Source organism: Podarcis melisellensis, assembly GCF_964234715.1.
Source record: "Podarcis melisellensis genome assembly, chromosome: 14".
NCBI lineage: Eukaryota > Metazoa > Chordata > Lepidosauria > Squamata > Lacertidae > Podarcis > Podarcis melisellensis.
In genome coordinates this window covers 8,249,669-8,268,986 of record NC_138546.1, presented here as the reverse complement: position 1 = coordinate 8,268,986, position 19,318 = coordinate 8,249,669, and the positions used below count along the sequence as shown (strand labels likewise).

At 48.1% G+C, this 19,318-nt stretch overlaps 1 protein-coding gene across 6 annotated transcripts in view; it reads right to left on the bottom strand.

The window, feature by feature from the left end:
- The window catches only part of CLEC16A (C-type lectin domain containing 16A), a 97,072-nt gene that overhangs the window by 58,243 nt on the left and 19,511 nt on the right, over positions 1–19,318 (bottom strand). For all 6 annotated transcript variants that reach the window (XR_014163031.1, XR_014163032.1, XM_081889101.1 and 3 more), the window contains exons 8-15: positions 17,625–17,678; positions 14,691–14,804; positions 9,397–9,607; positions 8,439–8,544; positions 7,745–7,845; positions 4,630–4,752; positions 2,061–2,170; positions 471–515 (exon numbers count right to left, since the gene is read on the bottom strand). Coding sequence is in view for 4 of the 6 variants with exons in the window: in XM_081889101.1 (XP_081745227.1) it covers positions 471–515; positions 2,061–2,170; positions 4,630–4,752; positions 7,745–7,845; positions 8,439–8,544; positions 9,397–9,607; positions 14,691–14,804; positions 17,625–17,678 (864 nt within the window). In the remaining 2 variants the exon portion in view is untranslated. The remainder of the gene's footprint in view (positions 1–470; positions 516–2,060; positions 2,171–4,629; positions 4,753–7,744; positions 7,846–8,438; positions 8,545–9,396; positions 9,608–14,690; positions 14,805–17,624; positions 17,679–19,318) is intronic.

The following is a 19,318-nucleotide window of genomic DNA, read 5'->3' as shown; positions in this document are numbered from 1 at the left end:
CGGCAGCACTTCCGTTTTGTGCTCATAAACCAGTATAGTTTATGGTAGAAACCTGCTAGCAACTCTACTAGCATGAGGTGACTTCAAAGGCTACAGAGATGGTGTTGTAGACTATATGTGGCTCATTGGCCCTCAGAATTGCCCACCCTTGGTCTAGATTGGGATAACTATCATGGTGCTCTGTAGGCCCTGATGAACTACAGCTCCCATTAGCACCAGGCAACATGGCCAATACCCAGTAATGATGGGAGTTGTAGTCCAACATTTTCTAGAGGAGTCCACCATGTTGGCTTTACCAGAGTCTGGTGAAAGCACCATGTAATTCCTGTCCAGTAAGTGATGTCTTAGGTTCTATTCTTATTAAGCTACGAAAAGGCAACCATGTACTTTAAAAGGTTCCCTGCTGGCTCCCTCTATCTTCCCCTGTATTCAGAGGTTAGGGAAACATGGAAAGCATGAGAATACTGTACCTTATAAAAACGCCGCACCAAGTGAACGCTTTCTTCTCTCGCGCCCTAGAAAGAAAAGGATACGGCTCAGTTCTACTTTGTGGCGGGCAGCTTTCAATAAGGCTTTAAAAGCAGCAAATGTCTTTCCCCAATACCATTGCTTCCCCCCTGGAAAGCCAGTTAAAAGAAAGAGAAGGACATCTCACGGCACTCTCCAGTGCAGGGGTGGCAAACTTGGTGGGGGCGGGATTCCCATCAGCCCTAGGCGGTGCAGCCAATGATCGGGATGACGAGAGTTGGAGTCCAACAAGATATGGAGGGCGCCATGTCAGCTACCCCTACCTGATGAGATGGGCAGGATCCAGACTGCTTCAGAAAGGTTCTAACGTGTTCAGCCCCCAACCTTTATGTGGGGGTTACGTTCCAAGGCACCACATGCATCAGTGAAATTGCATGTACCGTATTTTTCGCCCTATGGGGCGCACCTAGTTTTTTTGGGGGGGGAATAAAGAATTTTTTATAATCCCCCCCCCCAGGCGCCGGGCTGGGGCGGGTGAAGCCCGAGCTTCCCCCGACCCCAGCCCCCAGAACAGGCTACTCAGCGCGCCCCAGGCTTTGGGATGCAGGCTGCTATCCGCAAGCCTAGAGAGCCCGACAGGAACTCCCATGGGCTCCTAAGGCTTGCGGATAGCTTCCTGAAGCCTGGAGAGCGAGAGGGGTCGGTACGCACCGACCCCTCTTGCTCTCCAGGCTTCAGAGAAAGCCTGCATTCACCCCATAGGATGAACACACATTTCCCCTTCAATTTTGGAGGGGGGAAAGTGCGTCCTATAGGGCAAAAAATACGGTAATTGAAACATATCGAAAAAGCCTGCAAATACCCTGTTCTGCCCTTTTAGCAACATTTCAGTGACGTTTACATTTCTGAGTTTGGTGCGATGTGCGTACACACAGTTGCACACAGTTGGACATGTGTAAACAGGGGGGTTGCCCGTATTAAGAAGGAGGTGCTAACATGTACCAATAGCAACTGTAACCCAGTGACAGCCCACATATTGCTGTTCATACGTTGTGTCGTTTTCATTTTAACTCTTTATTTGTGCTTTTGCCCTGTATTTTTATCTTGTGAACTTGTGATGAAGGGCGGTATAGAAATCTAATAAATACAATAAAATAAGTAAGTCCCAGGCTCAATCCCTAGCATCACTGATTAAATTTTCCCAGGACTGGGAAACTACCCCTTCCCTTCCCAAGACCATGATGAGACCAGAAAGACCAATGGAATGATGTGGAACAAAGCAGTCAGATTCGGCACACCCTGGTGACAGAGCTGTAGCAGTTTCTTCGACTCCTAACTCTTTGCTCTCAGTTCTGCTTGTACTAAGGCATGGATTCCAGCCCAATCAGACACTGGTTTAGAGAACAGCTAGCCAAAAAAAAAAGTCTTAGATTTTTAAAAAAATGAACGTATTCTGGAAATTTCATTTCATCTTTTTACTATGCGTGGTGCCGCCTACTCGTAAAGATGGACTGTTAGCAATCAGAGAAATTTTGACACTTACATACCAGCAGTTAAGAGGGAAAAGGTGTCCAAACCCCGCAAACACTCACCTCCAAACAGGCAAGGTGAACATCCTTTATAATTCTACCATGTTTGGACATCACCAGCTGCTTCAGTAGCAAGCAGCCAAGTTCCAATGTAGCCAGGCGAATTTTCCCATCTGTATGTTGGGCGGAGGAGGAGGGCAGGAAAAAGTTAGAGATTGTTGAGATCAAGTTGCTGACGTCTCAGCTTTACGGGCCAGCGCTTTAGCACCACTAGTCAAATTCAAGTATCTCAGCACTGTGGCATGTTTTGAGTACAAAATGCAAAACACTTCTTGCACTCAAACAAACACTGGAGCATGGAAAAGAACTGGGAAAGAACTGTTGTTTCTCTTCTGCAGTAGAGTGGAAGCCCATCCAGCTTAGTCCAAACAAAACCCAAACCCACAATTTGGCCAAAGCAGCCGCGCTCTCTACAGATTAACAGAATGATTCACTGAGACCATTACAACTAAGAACTTTTAACTCCACCTTCGCATTCTCCCCCCTCATCTCTCCCCCCCCCCCCGTTGTACAGTGGAACCTTGGTTTTCAAACATAATCTGTTCCAGAAAGCTGTTCGACTTCCAAGACATTAGAAAACCAAGGATCAAAGGGCTGGCTGCAAAGTCAACCGGGGGGGGGGGGATGAAAAACGTGCCTCAGAAGCTGTTTGACTTCCAAGAGACTTTTGAAAACGGAAGCAATTACTTCTAGGTTTTCAGCGTTCGGGTTCTGAATTGTTCAGCTTCCGAGATGCTTGAAAACAGAGGTTCCACTGTACAGACAAACCTAGGTTCTCGAACGGCTCCGTTTTGGAACGTTTCGGCTCCTGAAATACCAAAAACCTGGAAGTAAATGCTCCGGTTTTTGAATGTTTTTCGGAAGCCAAACGTCCGACGGGGCTTCTGTTTGAGTGCAGGAAGCTCCTGCAACCAATTGGAAGCCGCGCCTCGGTTGTTGAACTTTTTGGAAGCTGAACGGGCTTCCGGAACGGATTAACCGAGGTTTGACTGTATCTCCTAAGACCACGAACCTGATGGTTGGGATTGGGACTGTCACAGATATTTATGAGCAGCTCCGAGAGCCTCTTTTAGCCAAATAATGATGTTGTTGTCATTATTATTAACAACAGGTGTTTACTTCAATTATTTAAATATTTTATATTGCCCCTTGCCGTTCTCAACCATTTTTAACGCAAGTAAAAGAGCAGCAGTTGAGACAGTAAGACAGCAAGTTACAATCGCAAATGAAAAGCACTGAGATACCTGGGCATATCAAAAGGGCTACGGTTCAGTTCCCACATAATGCTAGGCCAAACCACGCAAACACATGAATAAGCAGGCTCCCAGAGAGGAGATCACAGCGGCTTTGCTCCTCCTCCAGTCCTTCTGCCGGTGCACTGCAGCGATCTAAGCCGTGGGCTGGCTTGACAGGCTCGTGGTTTGTCTCTCTTCCAAGCAAACCACGGAGCTGTAAGCCAGAAAGGCAAAAACCTCTGGTTACAGCTCAGAGTTTGTCTGGGGCAAGATGAACCGCCCACCACGTGTTCCCACTAAGCCATGGTTTGGTTTAGTGTTACATGTGAACCAGGTCAGCCTTTCATGACCTAATTGGAAGGGCATGAGATCAGAGCTCCCCCATGCGATGAAAGTTAGAAGCTTCCCTGGCAGAGGGGAGAGAGAATCTCATGTCCATGCTGAATATCAAGGCTTGGGGTTAGATTCATCACCTGCCTAGACAGTCCCATAAGCTGTGCTTTGTGTATTGCAGGGGCAGCTACCCCTTGGCCCTCCAGCTGCTGATCATTGGCCACACTGGCCAATGGAGGCAGCTGGAGTCTGGAAAGAGTTGGAGTGCGGCAGCTTACCCCTCTCCAACCTCTGGTGTGGTCCATGCTGTTAACAACAGTCTCAAAGCTGTATAAATCCCATGCCTGTATAAATTATGCAAATTTGCTGAACTTGCAAGAACTTTTCTTTTGCATAATTGTTTTCTGCTTTGGCAGCAGATAGCAAACGCCTCGTTGAAAAGACGCAAGGAAGAAAGGATCTGGGATGTCAGCACTGCCGCCTATTCCAAATTCTTTCTTGCTCAACACAGGACTTGGAGAAGCAATGAGACGTTTGCTGTAAGTGGCTGCACTGTATCTGGAATTGCTCCCCTTGAGCTCTGGTAGGATTCTGCCCGCAACATCCTCTGTTAAACAACTGATCTCTTTACATTCCCACAAGAAGTCTTTGCTTCAAGAGGCTGAGAGTCAATGACTTCTTCTTCTCTGCTACTGCTGATGTGAGCTATGGTCATTGTTTGAAGATGTCTCTGGCGTTGGCTTGCTGCTTCATGCTTCCAGCGTCAAACACAGCTTCCGAGTTCCTGTCTTGAAAGCAAAGCAGGCTCTAGGCGTGTAAATCTGTCCTACAGGAGTCTTTGCCAACCTGCTGAGAGTTGTAGTTCTAAAATGCCTGGAGGGCAATAGGCCGACAATGGCTACCTTATAGCAAAAGCCCTTCTGGTCCACAAAGGAGGGTGCTTTGCATACTCTTGGTTTCAGCACTTGTTAGTACAAAAAAGAAGATTGACAAAAACCCTCTACCTGGCTGAGCGGCATAGTTCATTATCCTGATGAGCCTCTCAGCGAGCACGTGATTGTACGAGGTCTTCTCCTCAGCATCCAGGGCCGAGAGCTGAATTCTCTCCAGCGTGACTGGCTCGATTCCTTTGAAGACAGAAAAAGTGTTTATTGCAGCTATGTGACAGTTTGCCAAAGCACACTTCCAAGGAACCAAGAAGCCAGTAATTAAGAAAGGCAGCCAGGCCTTGGGAAAGCACCAGTTTCCCAAGTTACCCACACATAGATTTTGAAAGACGAGGAGGCAGTGAGAAACAAAAAGATAAAAGCAATTGAAATCTTCCCAGCACTCCCCAGAAGTCTTTAGAGGCGGGAAAATGCCCTGATCAACATCACCAATTCCACCACCCAACTGCACCGGAGATCTCCCAGGGATGTTTAGTTTACACGCTTTCTTGATGCTTCCAATCCCTGATTTTGCAGGGTTGATAAGAGCAAAGCAAAATCTTGATAACGACCTTGGAAACCACTGCCGGGGTTACGAAACTGCCTTGATGGGCACTGCCTGGTCAGCAACCATTTTTAAAAGGAGAATGAGTGGATCAGGCCTCACCCGTCCCCCGCCAAGGTGGTCTTTTAGTAAGCCAGATAACAGCAATGATAACACATCCCCCAAACTAAGCCTTGATCCCAGCAACAAACCCTAAAGAATATCTCTGCACATTCTGCACCTGCCTATCGGCCACTTGCGACCAAGTGACAATGTGTGGGCAACAGGATGGCGCCTGACGTCTCCACCATCTGGAGGTGCATACCAGGGGATCCTTGGATCTTGACTGTAAAATCCTACCTGTTATATTTTATCTGCACAAACAGAATGAATTTCAGAAACCAAAAAGTCACCTTGAAAAATACGACTTTTGAGCAGTGTGGCCCCAAAATGGCAACGAGACATTCGGTTTTGCCAACTGTAACCCTCGTTTAAGGAGCCATATGGCACCTAGCTTATATATCAGAGTTTCTAACACTGCTGGGGGCATAAGCACTGTTTCTTGTATTTATCTATGTTTAAAGTGACAAGATAAGGGAGGGCAAACAGAAAAATGGGGATGGAGGCTGGAACCAGATCAGGAAAGGTGAGTGAGAAAGAAGCAGAAGATAGACAGACAGATGTAACAGGGATAGGGGGTGTTGTGCAGAAGGCTGGGGTGAAAATTGAGTCCTGAGACCTAAAGAGGTTGACAACCATTGCGGCACAGCACGTAGGCATGCACAAATTTGGGGAATGGAGCTGACAGAAGGAACTACTGGCTTGTTTGTGCCTCCAAGTAATTTAAAGCCAGATAATATAGCAAGCTGTTCCTGTAACGCAGCAAGCCAATTTCTCAGAAGAGGCTGTCTCAAAATGCCATCCTTGCTTGACAGTGCAGGGTACAGTAAGAACCTTTTGTAGTATTTAAGCCTTGTGCACAAAAAGCTGGTTCTCGTAGTTATACATAGCCAAAGAAATCTTTCCGCCATGAAAGCAGGACAATTTGCTCCTCTCCATTTAATGCCTACCAATCCTGAACTCAACTGGCCAAGCATTGCCAGTAAAATCATTTTCAACCTACACTGCACAAATGAGGGACTGGCTGCTCCAATCTTAAGAACACCTATGAAGTGAAACTGATGTTTTATACGTATGTTTATTTAAATAAAAATCAGGAGAGGGTCACCCACAAGAAAAGAGTATTACACTGTTCTGAAAATTCTACTGTTTTTTTCTGCAGCTCAACTACCACGATACTCTGTAAATAATATCCATGGGGAAAATGTAAGCAAGAACAGATTATGTCATAGATTCCCAGGGATTTTTAAAATCCAATATACACACAAAACCACTCTTCACCACACAAAAGCTGGGGACTTACCATGAATTCTAAAGCTAAAGTCTGGATTAGATCAAGCCAGCCCCTCCCCATCTGTGGAGGACAATACACAGCTCAGAGGACATGTGTTTTGCTGGCTGATTTTTGGATCCCAGCTTTCATTAGCCCCACCATGGCCAAAGCCTGGTGACAGAAGATAGAGTCCAACAAGGGTCCCCCAATGAAGCCAACCCTGTGGTTCCACAGCAGACGTCTCCCATGAAAAAGGATCTCAGGTCGTGATTGAGGAGTAAAAGACCTCTCAAAGAGAAGCCACCAGATCCAGAATGGAGAACCTGTGGTACTTTTAGTGTTGTGGGGACTACAACTCCCATCATCCTTGGCCACAGAGCGTACTGGCTGTGCCTGATGAGCATTTGGAAGTCCAAAGGCATTTAGAGGGCCGCAGACTCTCTATTACTGGCCTAGAGAGTACTGAGCTAGATGGATCCGTGGGTTTGACTCAACAGTATGTGGTTTCAGGTGTTCATGACACTCTACATTGTCTGCAAAATGCTGATGACACACAGCTCTACTTATCCTTTACACCTGCAGGTGTGGCAGTGGAGGTGCTGAACCGTTATCTTGCCTCGGTAATGGACTGGATGAGAGCCAAGAAACTGAAGCTCAATTCAGATAAGGCTGAGGCACTGTTAGTGGCGAGGTTACACCCCCTCTAAAAAGTGGCAGGAGTGCTCCTGGATCATTTGCTGTCCCTCAAGGCCCAAGTGGCCTCAGCGGTGCAGAGTGCCTTCCATCATCATAATAATAATAATAATAATAATAATTTATTATTTATACCCCGCCCATCTGGCTGAGTTTCCCCAGCCACTCTGGGTGGCCCAGCTGCACTCGTATCTGGACAGGGATAGCCTAACTTGTCCAATGCTCTAGTAACATTGAGGTTAGATAACTGCAATGTTGGGCTGCCTCTGAAGATGGTTCAGAAACTTCAGCTGGTGCAGAATTCAGCAGCCAGCTTGCTCACCAGGGCAAGACGGGTTGAGCCTATTACATCGATCCTAGCCCAACTGCACTGGCTGCCAATCAGTTTCCAAGTCCAATTCAAAGTGCTAGCTTTGACCAATTCTTCATGATCAAACCCAGATCATGAGCTTTTTACAACGCCCCTGAAAAGGCTGGCCTACAGTTCCAATCACACCCCGAGGGTTGGCCATGCTGGCAAGAGCTGATGGAAGTTGAAACCCCACTCTTGGGCTCAATCTTACCTTTGTTATGAGACATGGCGTACAGGAGGCACAGCACAAAGAGAGCGTAGTAATCAAATTCAGCACATTCCAGGGCATTATACACCATCTCAAGGAAAGGCCTGGAAGAAAGGGGGTGATGAGTGTTTGGGGGGGAAGACTCCAGCAGCCATGTATCAGGACCCTAAAGGTAAAGGTAAAGGGACCCCTGACCGTTAGGTTCAGTCGTGGATGACTCTGGGGTTGCAGTGCTCATCTTGCTTTACTGGCCGAGGGAGCTGGTGTACAGCTTCCGGGTAATTATAACTAAAGCACACCCCAATGTACACAATGCTTTTAAAGAGGACAAGAGGAGAGGTTCCCCACTCCGTAGATTTCCTAGGAAGGGGACTGAACTGCTCCATTCAGAGACTCAGGAGTGTCGCTTAACACCACCAGGCTGCTTAAATGCAAGAGGCAGCACTTCAAACTAGAAGGTGTGCTGGACATTATGTGGGCCTCAAGTTGGCCTTCAGCTGCAGCACTAGCTAAAATAGCGGCTTGGCAGAGGGAGGAAAAGCAGGAAAGATAATTACAAGTGGTACTCCGACTCCCATCAGCCCCAGCCAGAATGGCCCAGAGTGAGAGATGGTGGAAGCTGGGCATCCCAGCATCATTTGGAGAACCTAGTGTTCAAGTAGGAGCTTGGCTGACAGTGCCAAATCTGCCCCCATACCTGTTCCAGTTTGACATTTCGGAAGCGGCTGCGCTCTTTTCCTCATCCGTGATGTTTTGCTCAGTGACAGACAACTGGCATCGGTCCATGATGACCATCTCAATTTCTGCGGAGAAACAGCAGCTCATTTAGAAACATTTCTAGGGAGATTGTACTTGTTAGAGGGTGCAGGGGTAGTCAGAAGTTAATGGCTTATCTATTGCCCATTGGAATTCTTGCAAAGGCTGCTGGTCTGATAATGCTTTTCTTAAGAAAGAGCACTCAGGATCACTTAAGAACAGAGTTGTTACATCTTAACAGTGAAGAGGTCCTATTAACTACTGATTTATAAACTTAACACATGATGATGGCTCACAGGGATTCTAGGTTTTTTTTAATAAAAGAGAGGAGGGGTAGACAGAAGGAAAGTAGACCATGTACAACGTCACTTCACCTTACATAGAAGTACAGAAAACAAAAGGTGAATTGTATGTTACCTTTTATAGCTCCGCAAGAGAGTGTTCCAACTCAGATGATTCACAAAAGTGTTACAAGCAATAAACATAGGGTGCTTGAGGCAGAATTCCATATTGAGCATTGGTCACAAGGCAATCCGTCATAGAATTGGAAGGGACCACAAGGGGCATCTAGGCCAACCCCCTGCAATACAGGAATCTTTTGCCCAACATGGGGCTTGAACCCACAACCTTGAGATTGAAAGTCATATGCTCTACCAACTGAGCTACCAAGGCGCATTCCCTTTATTAGGGTCAACTGACAGTATTTAGGTCATGAGACAAAATAATAGGGAGTTAACAAACCCAGAATTAACCAAGTGTGGGAAACAAGTTCTGTTCTCCAAATGAGAATCATCCATTGCAAATCAAGCCACACAATGTATCTCCAATGTGCACAAGATAAACCCCCAGTAGGAATTGGTGAATTACTGGTTGTGGTTTTCATTTACTGGCATGCTTACCTTCGCTCTCCCCAGTGGGCTTGATGCCTTTGGACAGGCCCTCTGTGCCTTCTTGGGCGTCTTCTGGCCCCCTCTCTTCCTCTTCATCCTCTCCAACATTCTTATAATTAGGCCTCTTCTGCAGCCTCTTCTTGCCCTTATGCTTATTAATTTCCAGGGATCTCTCTAAGGTCTCCGTAGGTTTAATGAAGCATCTGATGCCAGTCTTGAGCTAAAATGTTTGACAAAGGTAAGCGTTACTCTTTAGCAGGGGGCAAAGCAACTCCATGTGTTTCCTTACAGAGCCACACAGCAACATGTAAGCGGCCCAACTTCGGCTTGGGGAAAACCATTACCATGCCAGAATTCGCACTGTGGACACATCCAGGCTGCCATTATTTCTGGGTGGAGTTCAATCACATACCAGCAAATTCAGGTGGAATGCTTAAGAGCTGATTGGGAGGTTATGAGTAACAAACCTGCTTCCCCTGAATATCAGACTTGTGTGATAGGGAAAGTTACAGAAAAATGCACTGGGAAATGTGCCATAACTCTAACACGACGTCATCTAGCCGCCTTGCAAGCACATCAGAATGAATGCTCAATGAACAGGTCATCTGGAAACATCCTGTGTCTAGAACTTCAACTGGAACCATAAAAGGTTTCCTAGTCCAAAACAGTGAGGTGTGATAGCACTTAGGCGACTCGCTCCCTACCTGAAGCATGGAGTCAAGTAAGGGTTAGCCCATTGCTTCATTCCATTCAACGTCTAAAGGAGTAACTGGTATTCAGAGATACACAGCCTCCAACACTGGGGTTAAAACATAGCCATTGTGGCTAGTAGCTACTGATAGCCTTACCCCTGGACTCATGTGCTCCCCATCCCTGATGAGCACTTAGCTTTGCTTTCTGTGAGTCTCAGCTTGTTAGGTGGTCCAGATTGGGGATTGTGGTTAAGTTAGGCCAGTTTAACAAACCAGTTTCACAGCCCATGGTTTGAAGTTGGCTTGTTTTGAAACCAGCCAGAAAGCAAAGCTAAATGCAGCTGACTACCTCCTCCTATTTGCAGTTTAGCATGATGTTCAAATGCAGCTGGCGTTTCCCCTTAACCACGGCTGTGTTTTGCTTCAAGCAAAGTCTGAATTCTGCCTACAAAATGAATAGTGTATTGCAGTGGTACCTTCAGTTAAGAACTTAATTCGTTCCGGAGGTCTGTTCTTAACCTGAAACTGTTCTTATCCTGAGGTACCACTTTAGCTAATGGGGCTTCCCACTGCTGCTGCGCCACCACCACACAATTTCTGTTCTCATCCTGAAGCAAAGTTCTTAACCCGAGGTACTATTTCTGGGTAAGCGGAGTCTGTAACCTGAAGTGTATGTAACCTGAAGCGTCTGTAACCCGAGGTACCACTGTATAACCAAAACATGCATTTTTAACATTTGGGTTGGGACGCCTGCTAGGAAAATAAGAAATCAAACCATGCTAGCTAAGTACCACCTCTAGGTTACAGGAAGGAGAGAAAGTAGGCTAAGCAGAAAGCAGCAGGAACCAGCCACATCCGATTCAGTCAGGAAGCAAGTGGAAACCATTCTGACAGGAAGGAAGGTAAGTGCCGAATGTGACTTCTGCCTCACGTCATGCGGTGTATACTGTGAAGGCACGTGACTCACTGACCCACGACAACCGCAAGGCAGCGAGACCACCCCATCATGCCACCTCCCCTTGCTGGGAACACAATCACACTTCTCAGGTTTCTGAAACATCTCATAGCAAGGCAAGCACACTCCTCTGTAACACCTGAACACTTCAAGCAAAACCAGAAAACAGTTATTGCTGCTCTAAGAAGAAAAATAAAGAGCTAGTTGTGGGTGCAATTCACCAAGCTTCCACCTGACTGAAATACATATGCAGTTTTTAAAAAATGTTGTTGCATGCATGAGTTCTGTTTTTTCTACAGACATCTGCTGCTCAATCTAACTGGCAGTGGTTTTCCAGCATCACAAATAAAATTGCTACTCTAAATATCCTTAACTGGAGTTGAACATGGGGCTTTCTACACACCAGTGTGCTCTACCACTGAGCTATGTGAATTACTACGAAATAAAATGTGTGCATCTATTCATAGGGATAAATAGTGGCTCTCAAGCTGCTCCTGTGAAGTGTAAAAAAACAGGGGGAAAGAAGGGTGCATGCAAAAGTGGCCAGGTTCAATCCTATCACATCTCCAAGTAAAAGACTTTAGCCTAGAACCCTGGAGAACCACACCCTGTGCATGTAAATAATATTGAGCCAGAAGGACCAATGGTCTGACTCAGTGTAAAGCAGCTTCCAGGTGACAATAATAATAGTAATAGTAAAATATTATTATTATTATTATTATTATTTATTTATTTATTTATTTATTTATTTACTTATTTATTTATACCCCACCCACTCTGGGTGGTTTCCAACAAAATATTAAAATACAGTAATGCATCAAACATTAAAAGCTTCCCTAAACAGGGCTGCCTTCAGATGTCTTCTAAAAGTCTGGTAGTTGTTCTCTTTGACATCTGGTGGGAGGGCGTTCCACGGGTGCCACTACCAAGAAGGCCCTCTGCCTGGTTCCCTGTAACTTGGGCTTCTTGCAGCGAGGGAACCGCCAAAAGGCCCTCAGCACTGAACCTCAGTGTCCGGGCTGGACAATGGGGGTGGAGACGCTCCTTCAGATATACTGGACTGAAACGATTCTACCACTGGACTCAAAACTGTTATCGCTACAAAGGATTCAAGAAGAAACCTCCACGAAGACGCAGATGCAGTACTTGTTTTCCGCATTCCCTCTCATGTCCAGGCCCACTACGTATGCTGCTCAGACACCTTGCTTGTAAATGCCACTTGTACCCCCTTCACACTAACAGAAGACTCTCGGTAGGACAGGGCTAGCTCCTTGCTTCTCTGCTCTCCCTTCCACCCCCTGTGGCTGCAGCAAGCTTTCTTACAGTGAGGAAGGCTCCATTTCATCCCACTGAATCAATGCCAAAAACTGCACAGCAGTCATCCTCCAGATGTTGCTTCATTCCAGCTCAGTTCAGCCCCAGCCAGCAGTCAAAAGTTATTGAGATGAAGGGAGCTGCACTCCAACAACATCTGGAGAGTCAGAGGTCCCCCACACCTGTTGCAGAGGTTTCACAACACACACATACACAAAATTAGCCAGGCTGTACTCTTTCTTCTGACAAGTTTCACTTATTTGGAGGCAAACAGCTTTTGGAGGGAGGTGGGGGCATCTGCTGTTGTTATTGTAAATTACCCCAACTTCAACCCTTGCAATCACAAAAAGAAGAGGGCGGGTCCTAGAAATATACAGCTCAAGTGACAAGAGGTCTAGGTAAAGAGATGCATTTTCAGTATTCAATGAATACAGTGAAAGTGTGGAGGGAGTTGCACATCTTAGGGGCTGCCAAAAATAATACCCTCTGCTTGATCATACACACACCAAACATCTGAGGACAGTGCAGCTGCTGAGAGGTCCCAATCCATTGATCTTAACAGCCAACGGGGCCTGTAGGAAAGGAGGTGGTCTTTCAGATATTTGGGGCCTATGTCGTTTCATGCTTTAAATATTATGTGAGCACCTTGAAATAGTCCCAGGGGCTAACTCAAAAGCATTACATCTGTTTTAAAATGGGGATTATGTGGGTTCTAAATGGAACCGTAGCTGGTAATCTGGCTGAGCATTTTTGACCACCAAGTCACCTTCAAGGACAGCCCCACGTAGAGTGCATTGCAACAATCCGCTCTGGATACTACATGAGCATTGAAAACAGAGGCCAAGCCATCTCTGTGCAAAAGGGTCCAGATCGGGAAAGAGGAACTCTCAGCCACCTGAGCCTCCAGTGAACAATCTGGGGGTGGCCCCGAAGACCAGCTGAAGTTTCTGAGTCATCTTCAAAGGCGCCCACACAGTACTGAGTGTAACTGCAGTAATATGCAGTAAATGGGATACATCAGGGACAGCCAACTTCCAAGAGACTGCGATCTACTCACACAATTAAAAACTGGCAATAGATCTACAACTACTCAGGTCTAAGGTCTAAGTTGTTGAGCTTTTTTTACGGAGGAACATGGGTCTGGGTTTTGGGGGGGGGGGGTCAGGAATAAATAAATAAATAAGGCATTCACCAAGAGATCATTAATGAAACAGTCAGCCTCGCAGCGAGAACTATGTCTTCCGGCATAGCGACCTAGAGGGCGGGAAGAGGCCAGATGGAGGAGCCAACAATCGACCGCGATCTACCAAAACCTCCCAGGGATCGACTGGTAGATCGCGATCGACCTGTTGGACATCCCTGGGCTCCATCATTTGTCTCTGCAGGGCCATAGCTTCACCCCTTCCAATTATGCACCAGGATATACAGAAAATATATATCAGAGAAATGAGTGAAGGACTTTATTGAAGCCCTGTGCTTAATAGTCCAACTTCACACCATTCCCACTCGCTGTCCTACAGCAGCAAGCCCACTTTCTGTTTTGCTAAATGAAGGCTGTACTGCAGCCCTAGCCAACTCAGCACCTTCCAGACTGTGCTGGCTGAGGCCGATGGGCTCCGCTGCCCTACTTAACAAACGCTGCTCAGTGCAAAATATAGTTCCCAGATTGTGAAGCAGGTACAGGGCGCATCTTTTTTCATTTTCTTCTCTCGTCTCCTGATAGGAAACGGACATCCAGAATTAGCAATAGAACATTTCGGTTTTCTGAACGGTTACATTTACATAGAAAAACTATTTTTTAAAAAAGAAGAAGAAGAAGACAATGTTTAGTCCTGCGTAACCTCCACCTTTCCCAACCACACACAGACGCAGTTCAAAATAAATCAATTAAAACAAAAAACCTCAAGCCCGAGAAAATTCTGCAAAACAGCTTTGGTGGAAGTAAAACTGCTGCAGCAGAAAAAGGCCACAAGCTTCTGACCACAGATTTCCTAGTAACAGAAGCCACTTGAAGAAAAATGGGCGAAACGTAGCATGAGGTAATGTGTTGCGAAGACAAGATTGTTTTCATGTGTAACAGTTATCTTCTTTTAATATTTCAGTTCACGTACAAGATCAGGTCAACATTCTCACAACATTTCCCCCCTTCTCTCTCGTTTTTAAACAGAACAAGGTATGCCAAACGCAAGCGGCCTGGCCACCTGTTACATACCACAAGCTGCAAAAATTAAGCAGCCCCCTCGCATGCTCAGATTCTTGCTAAACAAAAACAGGTGCACAAACCCTGACCCAGGGCCCCCTGGGGTTGTGGATGCAAAGGCGCACGTGCTCCTTTCACTTACTGAACTCTTCTGGATGTCTTGCTCAGCTTTTGAAAAAAACACCGACAGGTCTCCGTTGAGAATAACTTCGGCCAGGGAATTGACCAGAGGTGCATGATGTATGATCAGGAAAACCTGGGAAGAGGCAGCAGCAGAAAAGCAGAATGTCAGGATGGAACCTACAAAGAAACTGCTGCCCACAGGACCCCAAGCAGCTTTCTGACAACATGTCTGGGTGGCCGCTATCACTCCCCTCAAGATCCATTTTTTGGGGTGCCAATTCCCATATGCAAAAAGAGCACAATGAAGGTCCTGGGACAGGGCTGTGCAGGGTTGCAGATTTACTCTCCCCCCCACCTTTTTTTTTTTGAGAGGGCAGGGAGAGAAGTGTCACATATTTGAAGGCTTCTCCAAATCAATAATCCCCTGCAGTGGAAAGCTAGCACACCAGGAGAAGTCTTATTGGCAAGGTGGTAGCTTTCCATTAAAGTGGGTTGGGTGTTTCATGAATCATTCATATATATATATATATACAGTGGTGCCTCGCAAGACGAAATTAATTCGTTCCGCAAGTCTCTTCGTCTTGCGAGTTTTTCGTCTTGCGATGCACGGTTTTCCATAGGAATGCATTGAAAATCAATTAATGCGTTCCTATGGAAAAAGCCTTCCCCCGACCTCTTCTGGCGGGCGGCATTTTAAAATCGCCCGGGACAGCGGAGGACTTCTCCGCTGTCCGGGGCGATTTAAAAGCCCCTGGGAAGGCAGGCAGGGGGGACAAAGGCTTTCCCGCCCGGCCGCCCGGCTTCGGGACATCGTTCCGATGCCGGGCGGCTGGGGGAGGCTTTCCTGCCCCACCGCCCGGCATCGGGACGATGCCCCGATGCCGGGCGGCTGGGGGAGGCGTTCCTGCCCCACCGCCCGGCATCGGGACGATGCCCCGATGCCGGGCGGCTGGGGGAGGCTTTCCTGCCCCACCGCCCGGCATCGGGACGATGCCCCGAAGCCGGGCGGGGGGGGAGGCGTTCCTGCCCCACCGCCCGGCATCGGGACGATGCCCCGAAGCCGGGCGGCTGGGGGAGGCGTTCCTGCCCCACCGCCCGGCATCGGGACGATGCCCCGAAGCCGGGCGGCTGGGGGAGGCGTTCCTGCCCCACCGCCCGGCATCGGGACGATGCCCCGATGCCGGGCGGCTGGGGGAGGCGTTCCTGCCCCACCGCCCGGCATCGGGACGATGCCCCGAAGCCGGGCGGGGGGGGGAGGCTTTCCCGCCCGGCCGCCCGGCTTCGGGACATCGTTCCGATGCCGGGCGGCTGGGGGAGGCTTTCCTGCCCCACCGCCCGGCATCGGGACGATGCCCCGAAGCCGGGCGGCTGGGGGAGGCTTTCCTGCCCCACCGCCCGGCATCGGGACGATGCCCCGAAGCCGGGCGGCTGGGGGAGGCGTTCCTGCCCCACCGCCCGGCATCGGGATGATGCCCCGAAGCCGAGCGGGGGGGGGGAGGCTTTCCCGCCCGGCCGCCCGGCTTCGGGACATCGTTCCGATGCCGGGCGGCTGGGGGAGGCTTTCCTGCCCCACCGCCCGGCATCGGGACGATGCCCCGAAGCCGGGCGGCTGGGGGAGGCTTTCCTGCCCCACCGCCCGGCATCGGGACGATGCCCCGAAGCCGGGCGGCTGGGGGAGGCGTTCCTGCCCCACCGCCCGGCATCGGGATGATGCCCCGAAGCCGGGCGGGGGGGGAGGCTTCAAAAGCCGTCCGGGGGCTTTTAAATCGCCCCGGACAGTCCCGGGCGATTTAAAAGCCCCCGGTTAGGCAGGCAGGGGGGGCAAAAGTCTTTGCCCCCCCTGCCTGCCTTCAAAAGCCGTCCGGGATAGCGGGAAGCGCTTCCCTGCTATCCCGGACCGCTTTTAAAATGCTGGCGGTGGGGAGCAAAGCCTTTCGCCCCCACCGGCCTTCCTGGACCTCTTCTGAAGTCCGGAGGGGGGAAAAAGGCTTTGCTCCCCACCGCCAGCATTTAAAAAAAGGTCCCCGAGATTTCCCTATGGGCTTTCGTCTTGCGATGCAAGCCCATAGGGAAAATCGTCTAGCGAAGCGTCGCAAAAACCGAAAAACCCTTTCGTCTTGCGGGTTTTTCGTCTTGCGAGGCATTCGTCTAGCGGGGCACCACTGTACATACATATACACACACACACACACACACACACACAAGAACCTATACTTAAATAACACACAACAGCAGAAAGACGCCCACCAAAAAACTGAATGAAAACTAAAATTAAGCAACACACATGAAGTACACATTTCGGTTGCTTCATTCACATTCCCTGCAAAAAATGGTTTTTGTTTTTGTTGCTTCCTACATTGCAGGGGGTTGGACTAGAAGATGCTCGGGAACCTTCCAACTCTACAATTTTATGATTCTATGATACTGGGGTGGTGGTGAAATTATTTAAAATATCTGTTCTATTTATAAGTTTCAGGGGAATGCCCTTGAGGTCATGTGATATTCTTACTTAAAAGCTAAATGCGTAGGAGTCATTTGAACATTGCTATTATCATTAAGATATGAAATCAGCTTTCAGCATGTAATTGAAAGAAATCTTTCTTGTTTGTCCACTAGAGAAGCCTCCCCTGCAGTCTGTAGTGGTGCAGTCCTTTTCGGGCTGTTCCACAATGTTCTGTTTGCATGTTGGCTCCTTGGCAAAACCTTTCCCAAGTAAATCCGGTCTTGCCATAACTGCTCTTCCCCTGCCTGCAAACTGTCCCCAAGTCTAGATCTCCCTGTCTATCTATCTGCTCACCCTTTTTCATCCATGGGATAACAATGGTAAATGTCCAAGGGATGACCAACTACATAGTTGTCATACGTATTATTGGTGCTACACTGAGTCACATGCAAAATTACTGAAATTCTCAGCAATACCCCAAATACCAACTATGGATACTTAAAGACGTACTTGTGATAACAGATACAGAGAAACCTGGAGGCTGATTTTCGGACGTTCTCCACCCTAAGGAGCAAAGAGTGAAGAGAAAAGTGGTGAGTGTGTTCAATTAACAGCTAGTATCAGTTTACAATGCAGAAATAAACACTTAAAAAAAAAATCTCCAAGTTGCCTTGGGGAAGCTTTGGACTACAATTCCCAGGTGTTTTGGACTGTAACGCCCAGCCTTCAGCCATCACAACTCTCTCTCTCTGCCTCTAGGATGCAAATACTGTGCACAGATGCTGCACTCAACAGATTTGTCTCGGTTCATCTGAAAGATTGTGGCCGAGTGCTTCTCTTGTTAGGCTTAATTCAGCACATAGCTGGCTGCTTCAGACTATTTAGTGGGAAGCAGTGGCGTAGCGTGGGTTGTCAGCACCCGGGGCAAGGCAAGTAATTTGCGCCCCCTAACCCGTGGATTTGCGCCCCCTAACCCTAACCCCCAGATGTTGCACCTGGTGCGGCCGGGCCCCCCGCTACGCCACTGGTGGGAAGCACAGCACGAGTGTGCAAGCCCACATTTGGTCCTTTGGGAGCACAGCCTGCCAGATCGCAAGCAGAATGAAGAACTACCTTAATGCTACCAGTGGCCAACCAGAGCTCACCAGGAAGCCCAGAGCTCACCCCCTCCCACAATGCTGTCTGCTCCTAGCATCTTTTATCCACAGCTAGACTGCACCTGAACATGGAAGTTCCATCTTGCTCTTAAAAAAATTCAGGCTTGCCCTGATGGATCAAAACCACCATTTACTGAGTCCAGCATTCTGCTTCTAGTATTGAAGGCTAGAGCCTCAGATCAAGATTGGGCAGACTTGGGCTCAAATAGTGAAATCCCCCGGGTGACAATGAAGCAGACCTCTCAGCCCAGTGGGATAATTAAAAAAAAGTGGGGAGAGAATCTTGATCCCCTTAGATGAGGGCTGTGGAACCTCCACTAGAGAAAGACAGGAAAAGTTGCCTTACAGTAAATCAAACCAATCTAGTTCAGTATTGTCTGCACTGACTGGCAGCAGCTCTCCAAGGTTTCTCAGGCAAGGGTCCCAGCTCAGTCCTTCCTTGAGATGCCGGGGAGTGAACTTGGGACCTTCTGCATACGAAGCAGATCCTCTGCCGCTGAGCTACGGCCCTTCGCCTCTTGATGGCATTGGATTGCAGCTCTCATCAACCCGGACCATAGCCCAAACAGTGATACCTCGGGTTAAGTACTTAATTTGTTCTGGAGGTCCATTCTTAACCTGAAATTGTTCTTAACCTGAAGCACCACTTTAGCTAATGGGGCCTCCTGCTGCCGCCGCGCCGCCGGAGCATGATTTCTGTACTCATCTTGAAGCAAAGCTTTTAACCCGAGGTGCTATTTCTGGGTTAGCGGAGCTGTAACCTGAATCGTCTGTAACCCGAGGTACCACTGTACTGGCTCTGCTGGAAGCCCAAAAGCACCTGGGGGCAACAGGTCGCCTGCCCCAACATCAAAGACAGGATATTCATTTATTAAATGGAATTTCCAGCAGAAGCCAAAGAGATGCCTTCAGGAGGTACAGGTCAAGGTGATTGTCATTGACCCCCAGCATCCATAAATGCTGGGTGCATGCTATGAAGTCTATGGCAGACATACAGTTGCCCCTCTGGGGAATTAAAAGCCAGAGGCTCAGAAAAAGCAGGAAAAT